The sequence below is a fragment of the Hyaena hyaena genome, unplaced genomic scaffold (genome assembly GCF_003009895.1).
Source record: "Hyaena hyaena isolate Hyena2069 unplaced genomic scaffold, ASM300989v1 scaffold_9, whole genome shotgun sequence".
Classification (NCBI taxonomy): Eukaryota; Metazoa; Chordata; class Mammalia; order Carnivora; family Hyaenidae; genus Hyaena; species Hyaena hyaena.
Genome location: NW_024080641.1, coordinates 6,029,269 through 6,048,285, shown reverse-complemented (window position 1 = coordinate 6,048,285; position 19,017 = coordinate 6,029,269). Strand labels below are relative to the sequence as shown.

Here is a 19,017-nt window from a genome sequence, read left to right as displayed (position 1 = left end):
AAGGAAGATGGGGGCGACTATGAACACCCTTGTCCTTTCTCTTCCCCTGAGGGGTCACATGCAAATGCAGGGTTCCCCCGGGATATCTTCAGACACCCCCCCTTGTCCCCTGGGAAATTTTGCTGGGCCGGGAAGGGCAGGCAGATGGCAAAGGACTCTATCACTAGGCACAGAGCTCAGCAAGAGGAAGCTGGGAGTAGAGCCCAGGGGCCCTGCTCAGCCCTGTTGCCTGGGGGGCTCAGCTGGGCCTTGGGAAACAGGATGCTGTGCTCAGGGGGTTCTTCAGGATGGGTGATGAGTGTGTTTCTAAGGTCAGGCACTAAGGACCAGAGGCTAATCATGAAATATTCTTTCCTTTTATTTTCAGATTTTTCTTTTATTGAGGAAACTCTATCCCCAATGCTCCAATTCATGACACTGAGTTCAAGGGTGTCATCCTGTACTGAGCCAGCCAGGCGCCCCATCCCTTCCTTATTGTCGGCAAGACAGTGGCCCGACTCTCCGGCACCAGAAGGTTCCCCAGGAGGCTGAAGCAGCCTCCCAGACTCCCCAAGGCCACCCTCTGGATGCAACAAACAGCCGTGAGGGACTTGTATTGGACGTGCCACCAGTAACATCCAGACATGTGCAAAGGGTGTATGATTGATAAATTAGAGCAGAATCCGCTTATCCCTGTGATAGTGTTCTGCCTCATTACATCGTTCTTAGGTAGAATAGCAATGGTCAGCTTCTCCAGAGTCCCTTATTGCCACCTCCCTGCTCAACCCCTGGGAGGGGCATGGCTGCGGCACTGTCCAAGGTGCTGATGTTCACCAATGTATTCCCAAAGCTTGGGAGCTGGGATCTTGCAGTTGTGTCTGATCCCTTTCCATTCTTAACAAGGAGCATTACTAACAAGGAAGAGGTGGACAGGGCTGCAGGGAATGTGGAGGGGCCTTCATCGCCCTCACTTAGGGCAGTCATGGTGCTGTAGATATCACTGCAGGAAGTGACTCCATGGTCAGATGACCAAGACCAGGCTGCCCACCAGCAGTGTGTAGTGAAGGATGTGACGAAAACAGCCTCGGGATTGTGGTCAAAAAGGCCCCTCAGAGATGTCCACATCCTTGTGTCTAGAATCTGTGACTATATCAATGATAAAGGGATTTACAGATTAAGCTAAGGATTAAGTGATTTTGAAATTATGGTGGTTTTCCGGGTGGGCCAAAATAATTACAAGGGTTTTTTTAATTTTTAATTTTTTAATTTTTAGTAAATGTTTGTTTATTTTTTAGAGAGAGTGGCAGGGAGAGGGGGACAGAATTCAGTGCATGCTCCAGGCCCTCTGGCTGTCAGGACAGAGTCTGACACAGGTCCTGAACTTGTGAGATAATGACTGAGGTGAAGATGGACTCGACAACAACTGAGCTACCCAGGCATGATAGAAGGAGTGACAGAGGGAGTGACGAGGGAGGCAGGAGAGGCGGAACCAGAGAAGATGTGTTGTTGGAAACAGGACACAAAGAGCCTTTAAGATATTGTGCTGCTGGCTTTGAAGGGGTAGGATGAGGCCACAGCCATGGAACACAGGCGGCCTCCAAGAGCACAACATGAAAAAACACGGAAACAGACTCTCTCCTAGAACCTCCAGAGGAAACAGCCGGGTGGGCACCTCGATGTGTGTTGACTTCCACCACGAAGCTTACGATAATTCATGAGCACAGCAAGAAGAAACTACGAAGAGGCATCACCTTGTCTAATCCAACATAGTGTGCATTGGGATAGGAGCATCTCAGAGCTAAACATGATGTGGTTGGTACTTTGCAGGTCGTTTTTCTTACGTCTCATCTCTTGACTAAGAAACAACACTCGGGTGATGGCAAACCCTCTTGTGAAAAGTGGGGGCGGTGCCTGGGCACTTGGACCACTTTTGTTTGTGTGAATGGGGGCACTGATGCGAGGGAATCTGCATGGAAACAGCCCCTTACCTGGGGCCTCGGGGAGGGACTGACAGCTGCTGGCCCAGGTGTGTGGAGGAGGCTGCAGGTGGGACAGGGAAACCAGGCCCGTGGACCAGGTGGAAGCGACACTTTGTCTCATCGCCATGGGAGCCTGGGAGAGAGTTAAGTGGGGGAGGTCCTCTGCCTCTGACCTCACTCTTATTTATGGGGAGGTGGTGTGTTTCAAGATAAGATTTGAGATCAGGGAGAAAAGTGGACTCTGCTGGGAATCCCAGGGCTAGAGTTAACATGGTCTCAGCGTGTCCACCCCTTGCCCCTTCCTCCATCTCAGGGGACTAAGGTGGGGGCTTGGTTACTTACAGTTAACATTTCCCTGGGAGACCCAGGAGAGAAGGGCCCTGGAGTTTCAATTAAATTTCTGCTCAGAGAAATCACCTTTCCCAAAACAGAGCAAAGGAGGGGGAAGAGTGCTCTTAATGCAGATCCTCTCACGTGGTCCCAGGTGGTCAGGGGCCTGGACATTTTCCCTGGGAACCCCCACTTCTCGGGACATGGTGGCCTTTGTCCTGGCCCATCGAGGTTCAGAGTAGCCTGTCAGAGCTTCCAGAAATCAGGAAGGCCCGGACCCTGGGCCTGAATATCCTCTGGTCTTAGAGCTGGATCTCTGGCTCAGGCTGGGACACCTGACCCCACCTAGGGTCTGGGGTCTCAGGAGGGCCACTGGAGGGAGTAGCTCCCGTGGGAAACTAAGAAGACACTTGTGGTTTGTGGTTGATCTGGCAGTAAATGTTCCTGTCACTGTGTTGTAATTCCTGTAAAAGAAGAAGTGGTCTCTGAACCTAAAGAGTTTCTCAGTACATATTTGGGTGAATTTCAGGTCCTACACCCACCTCTCTGGGAGCCTGGCTGGGTGGCAGTTTCTGCCCTGGGCCCCTCCTTCCTCCCACCAGCCCCTGTCCCCTTCTGCTCTGCTGTTTCCTGAACCCCAAAGCACAGGCAGGAGAGGGCTGGGGGCCAATCCTCAGCACCCTTGGGACTGGGAGACCAGAATATTCATGGCTCACACTCACCTGGTAGATGGGAACGGCTGTAGTCGTGCTGGGTCGGGAGTTCTGAACAGGGGGAGAGAACGGGTGTCAGCGGGCAGAGGGAGAGTCATTCTCTGCAGGGGTGACCCCTTCTGCTTCTTGAGCAGCCTTCTCCCAGCCTGTTGACCCACACTCCAGTCCCAGACCCGTCTCTCCTGAATTCCCTGCCCCACTCTTCTTAGCCCAGGACCCCTGGCTGATGCTCCCAGTGCTCTGCCCCTGGCCAGACTCCAGGGTTCCCCTTGGGCCAGTTCAGAGTGGCAGGGAAGTCTCAGGACAGGTTGGAGAATGGTCCTGCCCCTGAAGATGGTCCCATGGCCATCCTTGTCAGAGCGGGGCTTGCCTTATCCTGGCTACTCTGGGGGCAGCAGGGTGTGTGCTGTGCTGCTGAACTGGTAGGCTCCCTACCTTGTGTTCCCAGAGCCTAGACCCCAGTTGAAGGAGTGGGAAGTGGGCGGGCTTACCGGGGATGTGGAGTTGCTGGCTGGTCCATGGCCTGGGAATAGAGACAGGAATTAGCACCCACACTCCCAGAAGGTTCCAGGTCATCAGCTCTCAGAGATCCAGGGAAGAAAGGGCACCTCTCAAGGAGAGACCCACTGGTGCTGGGCAGTGAGGTGCTCACCCGTGACCTAGATTCCATAGGTCAGGGAGTACTGCCAGTTGGAGTCCCCTGTTCTGAAGCCTCAGAGAAACGGTCAGCGGCCTCTGGGAGTGACTGGCAGGAGTGGACATTGAGAGGCAGGACTAGGGGCTCCCTGGGCTGCCTGGACTGAAGGGATACTCACCAGGGGTGGAGGCTGGGTTCCCGATCTCTCTTTGATTACATAGGCAACCGGTCCTAGGAAAGATCAGGCTTATTTGTGAAGTGAGCAGGGAGACGTCACAGCTTTGGTGTCAGAACAGGGGACAAGGAGGGTCCTCATCCCAGCAGGGCTTAGAGACCACGTGTCTCTACCAGTGCTACTTAGGAGAAGAAGAGACCAGGAGAGGGATAAAGAAAGGCCTTTGGAGCACATCTGTCCTCGGACCAGAGGGGAAGCTGGGCAGGCTGACGGACATCTAGGGAAAGTATGCTGAACAGGGATCAGGGTCCCAGGAAAGGAATCACACATGAGGGTATGAGTGAGTGGAAGTGTCAAGGCAGCCAGCTGTGTGTGCAGGATACTTGGGAGCCCGGGTATGTCAGATCCCTGAATGTGGTGCCTCTGCAGTGGCCAAACCAGCGGCCCCTCAGGCCAAGAGATGCTGAAAAATGACATCAGCCCGTCCTTTAACTCCATCTGCCAGGACAAGAGGCATCACCCAGCACCTCCAGCTGCTGGGGTCAGGGTGTGTGGTCTCACACATCAGCCCTGTGGTTCCCACATGTGCCACTTTGGGGGTTGACCCCACCCGGCCTGTCAGGATCATCCACTCTCCCTTGCATGACCTTGGCCAGGAGGACCATCCTCAGATCCCAAGGCTACAGATCCCCCTCCCAGGGCATGTGGACTCACAAAGCATGGGAGCTACGGGTCACTGAGCACTCAGTACTGAGCACTGCTATAGGTTTACCAAGTGAACCAGGACAACCCTGAGGGGCTGTTCTCTGCTTGTCCTGAATTTATCACAGAGGAAGCTGTGGAGGAAGGGCCCCGGGCAGCAGCTGGTGAGGAAGGAAGCAGGTGCAATGAGAAGAGAAATCTAGGGTGCAGTTGGGAGGCCCAGGAAAGCCAGCTCAGAATCCTGGGTCAGGACAGGGTCTCCCTGCTGATGGGGTCCAGGGCGGGGTGGGGGGTGGGGCACACAAGAGCATCAGTATGTGGGAAATGCCATCGTACCTTCCCATCCTCATGCGGAGTAAGAGATACCCCAGGACAGCCACCAGTGCCACCCCAACCAGGACCCCAATTGCAATGCCAACACTGGTCCCCACAGTAAGGCCTGTGGTGCTTACTTCATCTGAAAGAAGAAGCAAAAAGATGGAGGAATAGCTGAGGAAACCATGAGGGGCTGGGGGGAAGGGCTTGGTTAGGGAGGAAGGAAAGGCTTTTGAGGTCTGGGTGTTGTGTTTTTCCCCACACAGTCCCCACCCCCTTGGCTGCTGCATCATTTCTAGTTGTTGTTCTTCTTCTTCTTTGTTAATTTTTTTTATTTGAGAGAGAGAGAAAGAGAGAGCGAGATGGGAGAGGAGTATGAGAGTGGGGGACAGAATTCCAGACAGGGTCCCCACTATCAGTGCAGATCCCAACCAGGGGCTCGAACCCACGAACCATGAGGTCATGACCTGAGCTGAGATTAAGAGTTGCATGCTTGGGGCCCTCGGTGGCTCAGTCGGTAATGTGTCTGTCTTTGGCTCAGGCCAGAAACTTATATGGTTTGTGGGTTCTGGCCCCATATTGGGCTCTGTGCTGACAGTGTGGAGCTTCCATGGAATTTTTCCTCCCTCTCTCTCTGCCTCTACCTAACTTCATATCTCTCACTCTCTCTCTCAAAATAAATAAATAAACTTTGAAAAAAAAACTTAAAGAACAAAAAGAATTGTAGCTTAACCAGCTGAGCCACCCAGGTGTCTCCTGCTGTGCCCTTTCTCCTCCTCAGAGTGAAACCTTGGACTTACTCTCATCTTCATGTCCTCGCCTGCCCCAAACTGTGGCAGCGACCACATCCTGTGCCCTTTCCTCTTAAGGCCTCTCTCTCTCTTTCACATTATGCATCTTCCCCCATTTTTTCCTTTCCATCACTATCGATAGACTTAGAGGGAGACCCCTACCTGTCCACTCAACACTGATTAGTGAGAATAACATCAGCTGACCGCTTTCGAGATCAGCTCTGGGCCAGGCACATGGGGAACACTTTCCATTGATCTCACCTGCTGCTTCCCTGCCCTAGAGGGGGTCATCTCCACTGTGCAATATCAGCATCTGAGCATGTCAAGGGCTTCGGGAACCTCGTGGAGGTCACAGAACTGGACCGTGATCAGACAACACTATATCCCAGCTCCATATGACATTACAGCTAATAACAACAATGTTAATAACACGAGAACAATAGCTGCTAAAATGATTGTGCCTGGAATCTGCTCAGGTAGCTGTCTCAGGATTTAAATTCTCATTAAGCTCATAGTGACAACCCTCAGAACAGCCCTAAGATCCAGCTGTTCTTTTCAGTTTTACAGATGAGGACACTGAGGTTCTGGAGGTGAGTGTCTTCTCTGAGGTCCCACAGCTGGCATGAAGCAGAACCAAGATGTTAACAAGATTAGCCTAATTTCAGATATCTTATCCACATTGCTCAAGTGGCTGTTAAGGAGGCTCCCACCTCCTCCAGGCCTGTATCCTATTTCACACCTCCTGCTGGGCCAATATAGAGGGAAGAAGGGGGAGAGGTTGAGGGTCACTCACAGCTCACAGCCAGTCCTATGGGGTCACTTTTGCTGGAACTGACTGGGTTGGAGACCTCACACAGATAAGTCCCAGCATCCTCCCTCCTGACAGGGTCTATGGTGAGGGTGCTGTTGTCCTGGGACAGCTTCATTCTCTCCATGAGATGGAGACTCTGGCCATTGAAGAACCACCACATGGAGATCCCCACGTCATTTGTGGAGCAGGTCAGGACCACAGAGTCCTTATGTTCTGTGACTGTGGAGTTGCTGACGTGGAGAGCAGGCTGGGATACTTGCTCTGTGGAGAAACAGAGGAGTTGACAGACTGAGAACGGGCCTGAGCCTGCGGCCATGGTCTTCCCTCTGAGATCTTGGCCACTCCAATGGCCCCACTGAACTCTGTAAAGGTGTCCCAGAGGATGGCCCTGAAGTCTGCAGAAGGATGAGTGTCTTTGTATAGGTGACGATCTATAAGGATGGGGCTGTACCTGCCCATCCAACCCTCAGGTCTTCCTCTGGCCCTCTGGCATCTGTCTGGTCTGTCTTGACATCTCTGTGGTATGAGCACACACACTCTTAACCCATGTGTCTAGCATCTTCATCATCACGTGGAATTTTCCCCATAGACTCCTGTGAGATTCTTTCCTTGAACTTTTGTGACTTTAACAGATCACACCTCACTCCTTATATACTTTACTGTGTATGTTGGGGGAGGAAGGCACGCAGCTCCCTGTCTCTGTGTCCAGGGCAGCTTTATATAAAGGAGGGAAGGCATTTACACTGATATAATTTATTAGGAAATGAGTGCAGCCCACCCAGTCTTCATCACCTTAGGAATTGAAGGGTTTTCTATCTACAGGATTTCTCAGTCTGAAAAAGACTTTTACATCCGTGGATTTTGAAAAATGTCCTTAGAGAAGTGGTTACTGTGTACACAATACTGGTACCTTTATAAATATATGGAAATGATGGCAACATAATAAAGGCTTTATATGAAACACACACAGCTAGCCTCATACCCAATGGTGAAACCCGGAAAGTGTTTCCTCTAAGATCAGAAAGAACATAAACCTGCCACTTTCACCACCCATGTTCAACAGATTACAGGAATCCATGCCAAAGTAATTAGGACAAAAAGAATAGAATGCAATCAAACTGGAAAGGAATAAGTACAATTAATCTGTTTGCAGATTACTGAAATGATATGTGCAAAACTCTAGAAATTCTGCAAACACTGTTGAACTAATCAACAATTTCAGCAAACTTGCAGGATATAAAATCAACATACAAAAATCACTTGTGTTGATATACACTAAAAATGAAATACCTTCCCTCCCCCAAATCAAGAAAACAGTTTCCTTTACAATAACATTAAAAAGAATAAAATACTTAGGAATAGCTAATGAGGCAATAGACTATACATGGAAAGCTGTAAAATGTCGCTGAAAGAATTTACAGAAGACACAAATGAAGCGAAGATATCCCATGTTCATGGACGATGAGACTTAATATTGTTAAGATGACAATACTACCCAAAGAGACCCAGAGATTCAATGCAATCTGATCAAATTCTTTTAAGATTTTGTTTTTATGTAATCTCTGTACCTAACTTGGGGCTTGGACATATAGCCCCAAGATCAAGAGTAGCATGCTCCACTGACTGAGCCAGTCAGGTGCCCTCCTATCAAATTTTTAAGGAAATATTTTGCAGGAGTAGAAATCTCTAAAAATTCATCTGAAATCTCGGGGGCCTCGAATAGCCAAAATTATTTTGAAAAAGAACAAAGGTGGAGGACTCCCTACTTCTTGACTACAAAGCTACAGTAAATAAAATTGGGCCTGGTATATAGATAGTGATAGAGACCAATGGGATACAACAGGCACCTCAGAAACAAACCCTGATATATATGGTCCAACGATTTTCAATAAGGTTGTCATGACCATTCGATGGAGAAAAAAAATGGTATTCAATAAATGGTCTTGGGAACACTGTATACCCATGGAAATGAATGATGTTGGACCCTTACCTTACATCATGTCCAAACACTAATTTAAAATAGATCCAACATCTAAACATAAGAGTCAAAATTGTAAAAGTCTTAGAAGATCACATAAAACAAAAGCTTATTGAAACTGGATTTCCCAATGATTTTTAGATATGACACCCAAAGCAAAGACAACAAAAGAAAAAATAGATGATTTGGATTGCATTGAAATAGAAAACTTCTGCGCACCAAAAGGCACAATTAAGAAAGTGATGGTAAGGGGCGCCTGGGTGGCTTAGTCGGTTAAGCGCCCGACTTTCGCTTAGGTCATGATCTCGCGGTTCGTGGGTTCGAGCCCCGCGTCGGGCTCTATGCTGACTGCCAGCTCAGAGCCTGGAGCCTGTTTCAGAGTCTGTGTCTCCCTCTCTCTCTGACCCTCCCCTGCTCACGCTGTCTCTCTCTCTCCTAGAAATAAATAAAAAAAAAAAAAAAGAAAAAAAGAAAGTGATGATAGTTAAGGAATGAGCAGGACTCAGGAACGAAATATACAGCATGGAGATACTTTCAATGGTATTTTAATTTATTATTTTATTAATTTTTTAAACATTTTGTTAAGATTAACTAAGGTCTACAACAAACGTGGGGTTCGAACTCACAACCCTGAGTTCAAGAGTCACCTGCTGTAAGAACTGAACCAGCCAGGACGTGTAGTCAATGGTATTTTAATAGCATTGTATGGTGACTGATGGTAGTTACACTGTGGTGGGCATAGCATAACATATAGAGTTGTCTAATCCCGATGCTGTGTACCTGAAACTAATGTTACACTGAGTGTCAACTGAAGTTCCTTAACAACAACAACAATGAAGTGATGACAAGTCGTGGAGTAGAAGAAAACACTTGCAAATTTTATCTGGTAAGACATTAATATCCAGAGTATATAAAACGCTTCTGCAATTCAACAACAACCAAAAGCACTCGACCCTGAGGATCCTTCTTTCTTCCCCAGCTCCAAAGTCCCCTTATACGTGTGGAGCGTTCTGGAGCTGCCAGAATCGCCTCCCCACATGGCAGCCTGGACTGTGGGATCTCAGATCTCAGATCTCAAGATCTGACGTGAGAACTCAGAGAGCAAGGGGAGGGAGCATCTGCAGACATGTGATGGGAGAGTTCAGGGACAGGTCAGTGTCACAAGCAAATGCAAAATAACTTCTTCTAGGCTTTTATCTGAAAACCAGGCAGACCTCCACCACAGTGCTCAGTGCCGATGCTCCAGGGACCCACTTACCAGACACTGTGATAGTCTTGACTGTGGACTTCCCGAGGTGAGTGCCAGGGTTATAGAGGAGGCAGGTATAGGATCCACTATGATTCACAGTGAAGTTGGGGATAAAGAGCTCCTGTGTGGATGTCTGGGGTTTCCAAGTGACAAGCCAAGAATACTGTGCAGGCGAGTTAGAGGCTAAGTGGCAAGTGAAACTGAGGTTTGCCTGTGGACGGTAATAGGAGTCGGAGGGGGAAATGGTGGGGGCAGAATACAAGTAGGTAGGGAAAAAATTACTCACAGAGAACATATAGGGTAAACGGATCACTACGATTGTCACTGACAATGTAAAACTGGGTTCCGAGTTTTACACTCATAGGGTCCTGTGTCATTCCTTGTTACACCATGTACAGTGAGGGTCCTGTTGTCCAGGGACAGTTCCAGCCTGGCACTGTCCGGGAGGCTCTCATTGTTTACTGACCACAGGTAGCTTGTGTTCTCAGTCTCAAGTTCACATGTTAAACTTGAGAATCCACATTCTCCATGGGGTCAGCTTGATGGTTTGTGATGCCGGGTTTGGATAACTCTGCTGTACAGACAACAGAGAGAACATTGCCCTGTGTGGTACCTGTGATTCCTCCAAAGCATCTTCAATCAGAGAGCTGGCTTCTCTCATCTCTTTGCAACCCAAGTCCTTAAGAATAAAGCAGATCTGAATAGGAGGAGGCAAGATGGAGGAGAAATAGGGAGCTCCGTACATTTCACTCGCCCCCATCTCTCAAACGGAGAAGACCTGAAGCCATAGGAACCCTTACAGAATCCAGGAGTTTGGGAGGAAACGGAGTCTGCTTAGAAAACAACCTTATAGTGTGAGTCAAATGGGGGAAGGTAAAAACGGGCCAGGACCGGAGACACACAGGAAGGGCAGGGAGCCCCCTTGTAGGGAGCCACAGGTGAGTCGAGGGGAAAAGAAAGAGCGGCTGAAACTGCTCAAGGAACTGTCCCTGTCCCTGGAGAAGAGAGAAACCTTGGCTCGGGACACAGAGGGATCCGGTTTCCAGCTGTGCAGCTGACCTTGAGCTGGACGCCCCGGTCCCGGTCCCGGGCGACGCCAGGAGAAACTGTCCCTCTGTTCGCCAGCTCCACCCGGAGGGGAAGCGGCGCACCTGAAGCCGCTCTGCCGCTCTTCTAGCTCGGCTCCACCCCAGTGGGGAGGCAACAGGCCTGAAACTGCTTGGAGGGACTCGGCCTGCGGGTTTATTTTGGAAAGTATCGATGGGGTGTGAGGACTAAGATCTGGAAACGAGGAGAGACTTGGGACATAGAGCATAGCCCACCTTGGCTACGCTCGCAGCACAGGGAGATCTAACTCAAAAGAGTGAGTTGCAACACTTGGTTTAAGAAAGGACTGGGACACAGCTATTTTTCTCTAGAAAACCACCAAGGTGGGACCTCAGGGAGCTGCCTGTGGGAATCAGTGGAGGCTAAGACCTGCCTTCACCAATCCACACCCATCCCCGCTAGAGAGCTGCTTTTTTTTTTTTCCTACTGGAGAACAAGGCAAGACCAACATGGATGCACTGCTGTGATTAATTCTAGATCAATTCTTTCCATTCAGATATATTTTCCCTTGTCTCATTCGTATCCCTCCCCTCTGCTGGACTGGGCACTCAGGTCATTGGTTTGCTTAAACAGTCACATTTAATCCAATCTCTAGATGTATATTCTTAGACCTCCGCCGCTACCTTTCTCTCTCTCTGGAGTAATCAGACTATACAGTTTCTCTGATTAACATTATCTTTGTTTCCTCCTCCTCGCCTATTACCATATACTCCTCTTTCTCTCTCTGAATTAAGCCTCTTAGTCTCTCTGTCTAGTCATCATGTAATTTCGCTTCCTCCCTGCCCTGTCATTTCTCTCTTTGTATATGCTCACCCATCAGCACTGCATACACCCTGCTCTTTATTTGTAGCCGGGAATTCTGGTTTTATGCATTTAGACTGTCCTTTGTCTTTTGGGTTTTTTTCTTTTTTCTTTTCTTCTTTCTTCTTTTTTATTTTGTTTTTCCTCCTTCCTCTTTTTTTCCCTTCTTATTTTCTTCCGTTCTTTTTCTTTTTCCCTTTTGATTTGTGTGTTCTTTGGATTTGTCTGTGCATTTGTGTGTCTTTGTTCCCTGTGTGTTTGTTTTCTTTTCCAGTGCTACGTCAAGAAACAAGCCAAAGTACACATGGGGGAGAGTCCCAAATACCACTATGAGTAGGCAAACAAAATAACCAAAGTCTCAACAAGAGAGACAAAGAGACACCATTCAAAACACACTTCCTGAATAGACACGCCCTGGTCAGTCACATTGCCTTCTTTATTACAGCAGTACTCACAGGTGGAGAGTGCATAAGAAGCTTTTACAACTAACAAGAGACAGAAAGCTATCCAAAATGATGAAACAGAAGAACTCTCCTCTAAAGAAATTCCAGGAAGAAATGAAAGCTAAAGAACTGCTCAAAACAGATATAAGCAACATAACTGAACAAGAATTTAGAACAACAGTCATAAAATTAATCATTGGGCTTGAGAAAGGCATGGGCGATATCAAAGAAACTATTGCTACAAAGACTATGGGGCTTAAAAATAGTTGCGATGAATTTTAAAATGCTAAAAATGAGATGCATAATAAAATGGAGGCGTCCATAGCACAGATGGAAGAGGCAGAGAGGAGAATAGGTGAATTATAAGACACAATTAAAGAAAAAGAGCAGGCCGAGAAAAAGAGATAAACTGATCAAGGAACGTGAAAAGACAGTTTGAGAGCTGAGTTATACAATCAAATGGAACAATATCCGAATCATAGGAATTCCAGAAAAGGAAGAGAGAGGGAAAGGCGCTGAAGGAGTCCTTGAGCAAATGATAGCTGAGAACTTACCCAATCTGGGGAAGGAAACAGACACTGAAATCCAAGAGGCACAGAGAATTCCCCTCAGACATAACCTGAATCGATCTTCTGCATGACATATTGCAGTGAAACTGGCATAATATGAGGACAAGGAGAGAATTCTGAAAGCAGCTAGGAAGAAAAGGGCCCTAACATACAAAGGGAAACCTATCAGAGTGGTGACAGACGTATCTACCGAACTTGGCAGGCCAGAAAGGAATGGCAGGAAATCTTCAATGTGATGAACGGAAAAAATATGCAGCCAAGAATCCTCTATCCAGCAAGCCTGTCATTCAGAATAGAAGGAGAGNAAGGAATGGCAGGAAATCTTCAATGTGATGAACGGAAAAAATATGCAGCCAAGAATCCTCTATCCAGCAAGCCTGTCATTCAGAATAGAAGGAGAGATAAAAGTCTTCCCAAATAAACAAAAATTGAAAGAATTCTTCACCACTAAACCAGCCCTACAAGAAATCCTGAGGGGGACTCTATGAGGGAAATGTTGCAAGGAACGCAAGGTACCAGAGACACCACCACAAGCATGAATCCTACAAAGAACACAATGACTCTAAACCCATATCTTTCCATAATAACACTGAATGTAAATGGACAAATTATCCAATCAAAAGCCATAGGGTAGCAGAATGGATAAATAAACAGCACCCATCTATTACTGTCTACAAGAGACTCATTTTAGACCTGAGGACACCTTCAGATCGAAAGTAAGGGGATGGAGAAATATATATGATGCCACTGAAAGTCAAAAGAAGGCTGGAGTAGCTATATTTATATCATACAAACTAGAGTTTAAAGTAAAGGCAGTAACAAGGGATGAAGAAGGGCTTCTTATATATGTATTATATAATAATTACAAGGTTTATCCATCAGGAAGAGCTAACAATATTAAATGTCTATGCACCGAATTCAGAAGCACCCAAATACATAAAACAGTTAATCACAAACAGAAACAATCTTATGGAAAAGAATATGCTAATAGTAGGGGAATTTAATACTCCATTACACAATGGATAGATCAACGAGACAGAAAATCACTAAAGAAACAATGGAGTTGAATGACACATTGGACCAGATGGATCTGACAGAAATATTTAGAACTCTACATCCTGAGGCTATGGAATTCACTGTCTTCTCAAGTGTGCCTGGCACATTCTCCAAGACAGATCACGTACTGGGACATAGCAGCCCTCAATAAATATAAAAGTATTGAGATCATATCATGAACACTTTCAGATAACAATGATATGAAACTTGAAAACAACCACAGGAAGAAGTCTGGAAAACCTCCAAAAACATGGAGGTTAAAGAACACCCTACCAAAGAACGAATGGGCCAGTCAGGCAATTAGACAAGAAATTGAAAAATATATGGAAACAAATGAAAATGAAAATACAACAATTGTAACTCTATGGGATGCGGCAAAGGCATTCCTAAGAGGAAAGTACATTGCACTCTAGGCCTATCTCAAGAAATTAGAAAAATTGCAAGTACAAAATCTAACAGCGCACATAAAAGAACTAGAAGGAGAGCAACAAGAACACCCCAAACCCAGTAGGAGAAGAGAAATAATAAAAATCAGGACAGAAATAAACAATATAGACGCCAAATTAAATAAATAAATTAATTAATTAATTAATTTAAAAAAGCGTTGAACAGATCAGTGGTTCAACAAGTTCAACTGGCTTTTTGAGAAAATAAACAAAATTGACAAACCTCTAGCCAGGCTTCTCAAAAACAGAGAGCACCCAAATAGAAAAATCATGAATGAAAAGAGACTTATTACAACCAACCCTCAGAAATACAAGCAATTATCAGGGGAATACTACGAAAAATTATATGCCAACAAAACAAAAATTATATGCCAACAAAATATTGGACAAATTCCTAAACACACATTCACTACCTAAATTCACACGGGAAGAGATAAAATCTGAACAGACCATTAACTAGTGAAGAAACTGAATCAGTAATCAAAAATCTCCCTACGAATAAGAGCCCAGGTCCAGATGGCTTCCCTGGGGAATTCTACCAGACATTTATATTTTTTTCATTTTTTTTCCCTTAAATAGTTTATTGTCAAGTTGTCTACCAGATATTTAAAACAGAGTTAATACGGATTCTTCTCAAGCTATTCCAAAAAATAGAAATAGAAGGAAAATTTCTGGACTCATTTTACGAAGCCAGCATCACTTTGATTTCCAACCCAGACAGAGACCCAGCAAAAAGCCAGAACTACAGGCCAATATCTTTGATGAATACAGATGCAAAAACCCTCAACAAGATATTTGCAAATCAAATTTAACAGCACAGAAAAAGAATTACCCACCATGATCAAGTGGGATTCATTCCTGGGTTACAGGGCTGGTTCAATATTCGCAAATCAATCATTGTGAATACATCACATCAACAAAAGAAAAGAGAAAAACCATAGGATCCTGTCGCTAGATGCAGAAAAAAGCATTTGACAAGATAGAGCGTCCCTTCTTAATGAAGACCCTCGAGAAACTCGGGATAGAAAGAACTTACTTAAACATCATAAAAGCCATCAATGAGAAGCCCTCAGCTAACATCATCCTCAATGAGAAAAACTGAGAGCTTTCCCCTTGAAATCAGAAACACGACAGGGATGTCCACTCTCACCACTGTTGTTTAACATAGCACTGGAAGTCCTAGCATCAGCCATCAGACAACAAAAGGAAATAAAAGGCATCAGAATTGGTAAAGAAGAAGTCAAACTCTCACTTTTCACAGACAACATGATACTCGACATAGAAAACCCGACAGACTCCACCAGAAGCCCACAGGAACTGATCCAGGAATTCAGCAACACTGAAGGTACAAAATCAACGTACAAAAATCAGTTGCATGGTCATACACCAATAATGAAGCAACAGAAAGAGAAATCAAGAAATTCATCCCATTCACAATTGCGCAAAAAAACCTCATAAAATACCTAGGAATAAACCTAACCAAAGATGTAGGAGATCTGTATGATAAAAACTATGAAAAACTTATGAAGGAAATTGAAGAAGACACAAAGAAATGGAAAAACATTCCATGCTCATGGATCAGAAGAATAAATATTGTTAAAATGTCATTACTACCCAAAGCCATCTACACATTCAATACAATCTCAATCAAAATTACACCAGCATTCTTCTCAAAACTAGAACAAACTCCTAAAATTTGTATGAAACCACAAATGACCCTGAATAGCCAAGGTAATATTGTAGAAGAAAACTAAAACTAAAAAGGAGGCATCACCATCCCAGACTTTAGCCTCTAGTACAAAGCTCTAATCATCAAGACAGTATGGTATTGGCACAAAAACAGACACATAGACCAAATGAAATAGAATAGAGAGCTCAGAATTGGACCCACAAATGTATGGCCAACTAATCTTTGACAAAGCAAAAGGGTATCCAGTGGGAAAAAGACAGCCTCTTTAACACATGGTGCTGGGAGAACTGGACAGCAACATGCAGAAGAATGAAACTAGATCATTTTCTCACACCATGCACAAAAATAAACTCAAAATGGATAAAGGACCTGATGTGAGACAGGAAACCACCAAAACCCTAGAGGACAATGCAAGAAACAACCTTCTTGACCTCAACTGCAGCTTGTTCTTTGTGGAAGAAGAGTCAACGGAAGCTCCTCTCTGCTCTGTTCCTCCCGGGGCTGCTGACCTTCCCCCGAAGTCTCCCAGGGTGGCTGGCTAATGGACTGGGGACTTTATATGTCTGTGCTGTCCAGATGTCGATCTTGAGACTGAGCACTGGCTGGTGACAAGCTTAGAGGCTCAGGACTTGGGCACCTAGGAAATCGCTGCTCCCAGTCAGCCCTGCCCAGGAGCCCTAACCCCACCCTGGCACAGAGTTCCCAGGTGACTAGAGTCAGGAGCCCCAAGGCAGTGGTCTGGGCAGGGGCTTTCTGGGCTGAGCTCTAGTGAGGATCCCAAGGGCCACTCAGGCTTAGCCTGGACAGAGTCCTGCATGGTTAGTCTCAGATGGCTGTAGGGTCTGGATTCCAGGAAAGGAATTCAATCTTAGGACGACTGTGTCCACGGTGTGTGTCCTGCACTGAATGCCCAAACCCCACACGGGACACAGTGCAGAGGGGGACAGAGGCACAGTCCAGGCCTGGCAATTCTGTGTGTGAAGTAGAATTCACCCCCACCCGACACCAGAGGGGAGAGGAATTACTCACGGAATACACGGAGCTGTCCAGTTACTTTTTCAATTTGGACATTTCTGTGTATGTACTGTAGGGTGTAGTATCCCGCGTCCTCCAGGGTGGTGTTCTGGAGCAGCAGGGATCCATTGTGATATAATGTCTCTCTGCCGCTGTGCGCAGCTCCTGGGGATATTGCTTGTGAGTCTGCTGCATATGATACAATTTCTCTACTGGGGTCTATAGTTTCCCCTCTGAACCAGCCAAAGCCTAGAAGATTCCCAGGCAGATTGTGGACACGCAGAAGAACATCCTTCCCTTCGGCAACATTGGGCGGCACAGATTCAATAGTGACTTGGGCGGTGGTGGGAGGGTTCCAGAAGGTTAAGAGTGAGACTAGGAGAGAAGGGAGAAGACATGGCTGAATAATTGACCTATGATTGGGATGGAAAGATGGGGCCCTGAGACTGAGCAGCTCCTAATCCCTCAGCTTTAGGGGCAGGTGTGAGTTTGCACGTGTCTTTGTGTGTATGTGTGTCTCCTACTGGTCAAGGTCAGCAGCACAACTATCATTACTTTGGCGCCTCTGAACTTGTGATTTTCTCTGTGTCGAATACTCTTCCTCAGATGTCTGTGGGCTCACTCCCCCATACCCCCGACACCTGCTCACACTCAGGGGGTCCTCGGGAGAGGCCTGCCCACAGCGCCTCCTCCAAGGACCCTCTGTCTTCACATTCTGACCTTTCCCTGCTCTGTTCTCTTCATGACTGCTCCACACCTGACCTCCCATTTCATGTCTTTGCCTGTCTGTCTTCCTCCCCAGAGAAGTGCGCTCAGGGAGGGCAGGGACTCTGACCTGGGTTGTGCCCCAGTGGTGGAGCGGGCTGCAAATCCCTGTGGATGGATGCGTGAGTGTTCCCAGGGCCCTCCGTGTCCCAGCGGTCATCTGTCTGTGTCTCGGGCTGCTGGGAGGGGCAGCGTTTGGGGTCCCTGGTTGCTAACCTCGGTTTGCAACCTTCAGTCCTCAGAGATGAGTAACTTGGGAAGCAGCACTTCGCTCACCACTTCCAGATCATGAGATTTTCCTGTTGCTGAGCCGGGAATCTGCTGTCCTGCCCTGTCTGTTCCCATGTCCCCTCTCAGCGTCCTGTCCTCTGGGGAGGCTCCAGCCAGTCTCTCTCTCTTCCCCCCTCCCCTCCGTCCCTCTCACCTGCCAGCAGGAGCTTCTGCCAGGGGACACGCCTTCCTCGGGGAGGGGCCGAGGGGGGCTCCATGGTGCCTGCTGCCTGCTCTGTCCCTCCTGAGAGGAGAGCGTCTGCTGCAGAAATGCTCAGGGGCACTGCTGTCCTGACCAGTTGCCTCCACTGTCCTTCCTCCCTCTGGGCTTGATTGCCTCTGTGGGCAGGAGCTCCTGGCCAGGTCATGTGGGCCGGGGCGGGGTCTTGCCAGGTCCCCCCCTCCTCTACCCTCCCCTCTCCTTTCCTCACTCCTGCCCTCGGGTCTGTTCTTCCCCTTTCATTTCCTCCACCTTCCGCTTCCCTGGGAGCTGCTGAGGCCTCTCCCGCTTCAGGGGGATTTCCCACCACATGCGAGCGCTGCGCCCTCGTGTGGACAAGCACCAGCCTGTGGCACTGGAGTCCCGGGCGCTCCCCACGCTCAGGGTCAAGGTGCACAGTCAGCACTCCCTGCTGCCCTCTCTCCTCCCCACGTGGCTCTTCTCTTCAGAGCAGGAGGCTGGGGGGCTACGTCAGGCTCTTGTCACAGGGACGTTACCCGCACTGGGCATCGGGATCACCTGTGGAACTTTCTAAGCGTTCGGAATGCCCAGGTGACCCCTAGACATGCTGCTTCAGCAGATGGCCAGCCAGGCTGAGACCCCACGATGTGGGGGTGGGGCCACCTCTCCCTCCTGTACCCACAGGGGGTCAGCGGATCCTGTAAAACGCAGATTCTGACCCAGCAGGTGTGGTGTGGACCTGAGATCGGCCTCTAACAAGCTCTCAGCTGATGCTGGTTGTCCTGGGCGGGGAGCACACTCTGAATAGCGAGGCTGATGGGGACCCGGTTCCCTTAGAGGGCGAGCCTCGTCCCTACTCCGACTTGGCCTCTGCCGTGTCCTGGCCTTGAGTCTGTCAGCCCCATGCACAGAGCCCCCGGGTCGCCAAACCCAGGGGCTTCTCTCCGTCTGTAACAGAGAAGGCCAGCAGGGCACCGGCTCCCCCGTGTTCTCAAGTGCTCTGGGGAGGCTGGATT

At 47.7% G+C, this 19,017-nt stretch overlaps 1 protein-coding gene across 1 annotated transcript; it reads right to left on the bottom strand.

Annotated features, from left to right (window-relative positions):
- Positions 1–1,572: 1,572 nt before the first annotated feature.
- LOC120241336 (carcinoembryonic antigen-related cell adhesion molecule 6-like) lies at positions 1,573–18,177 on the bottom strand. The gene is given in 12 exon segments (XM_039246392.1): positions 1,573–2,752; positions 3,011–3,052; positions 3,493–3,524; positions 3,817–3,869; positions 4,852–4,972; positions 6,415–6,693; positions 9,669–9,945; positions 9,947–9,997; positions 9,999–10,171; positions 10,174–10,233; positions 16,801–17,160; positions 17,975–18,177. Coding segments are annotated over 12 exon segments (1,578 nt in total). The 5' UTR covers positions 18,039–18,177; the 3' UTR covers positions 1,573–2,686.
- Positions 18,178–19,017: the final 840 nt, after the last annotated feature.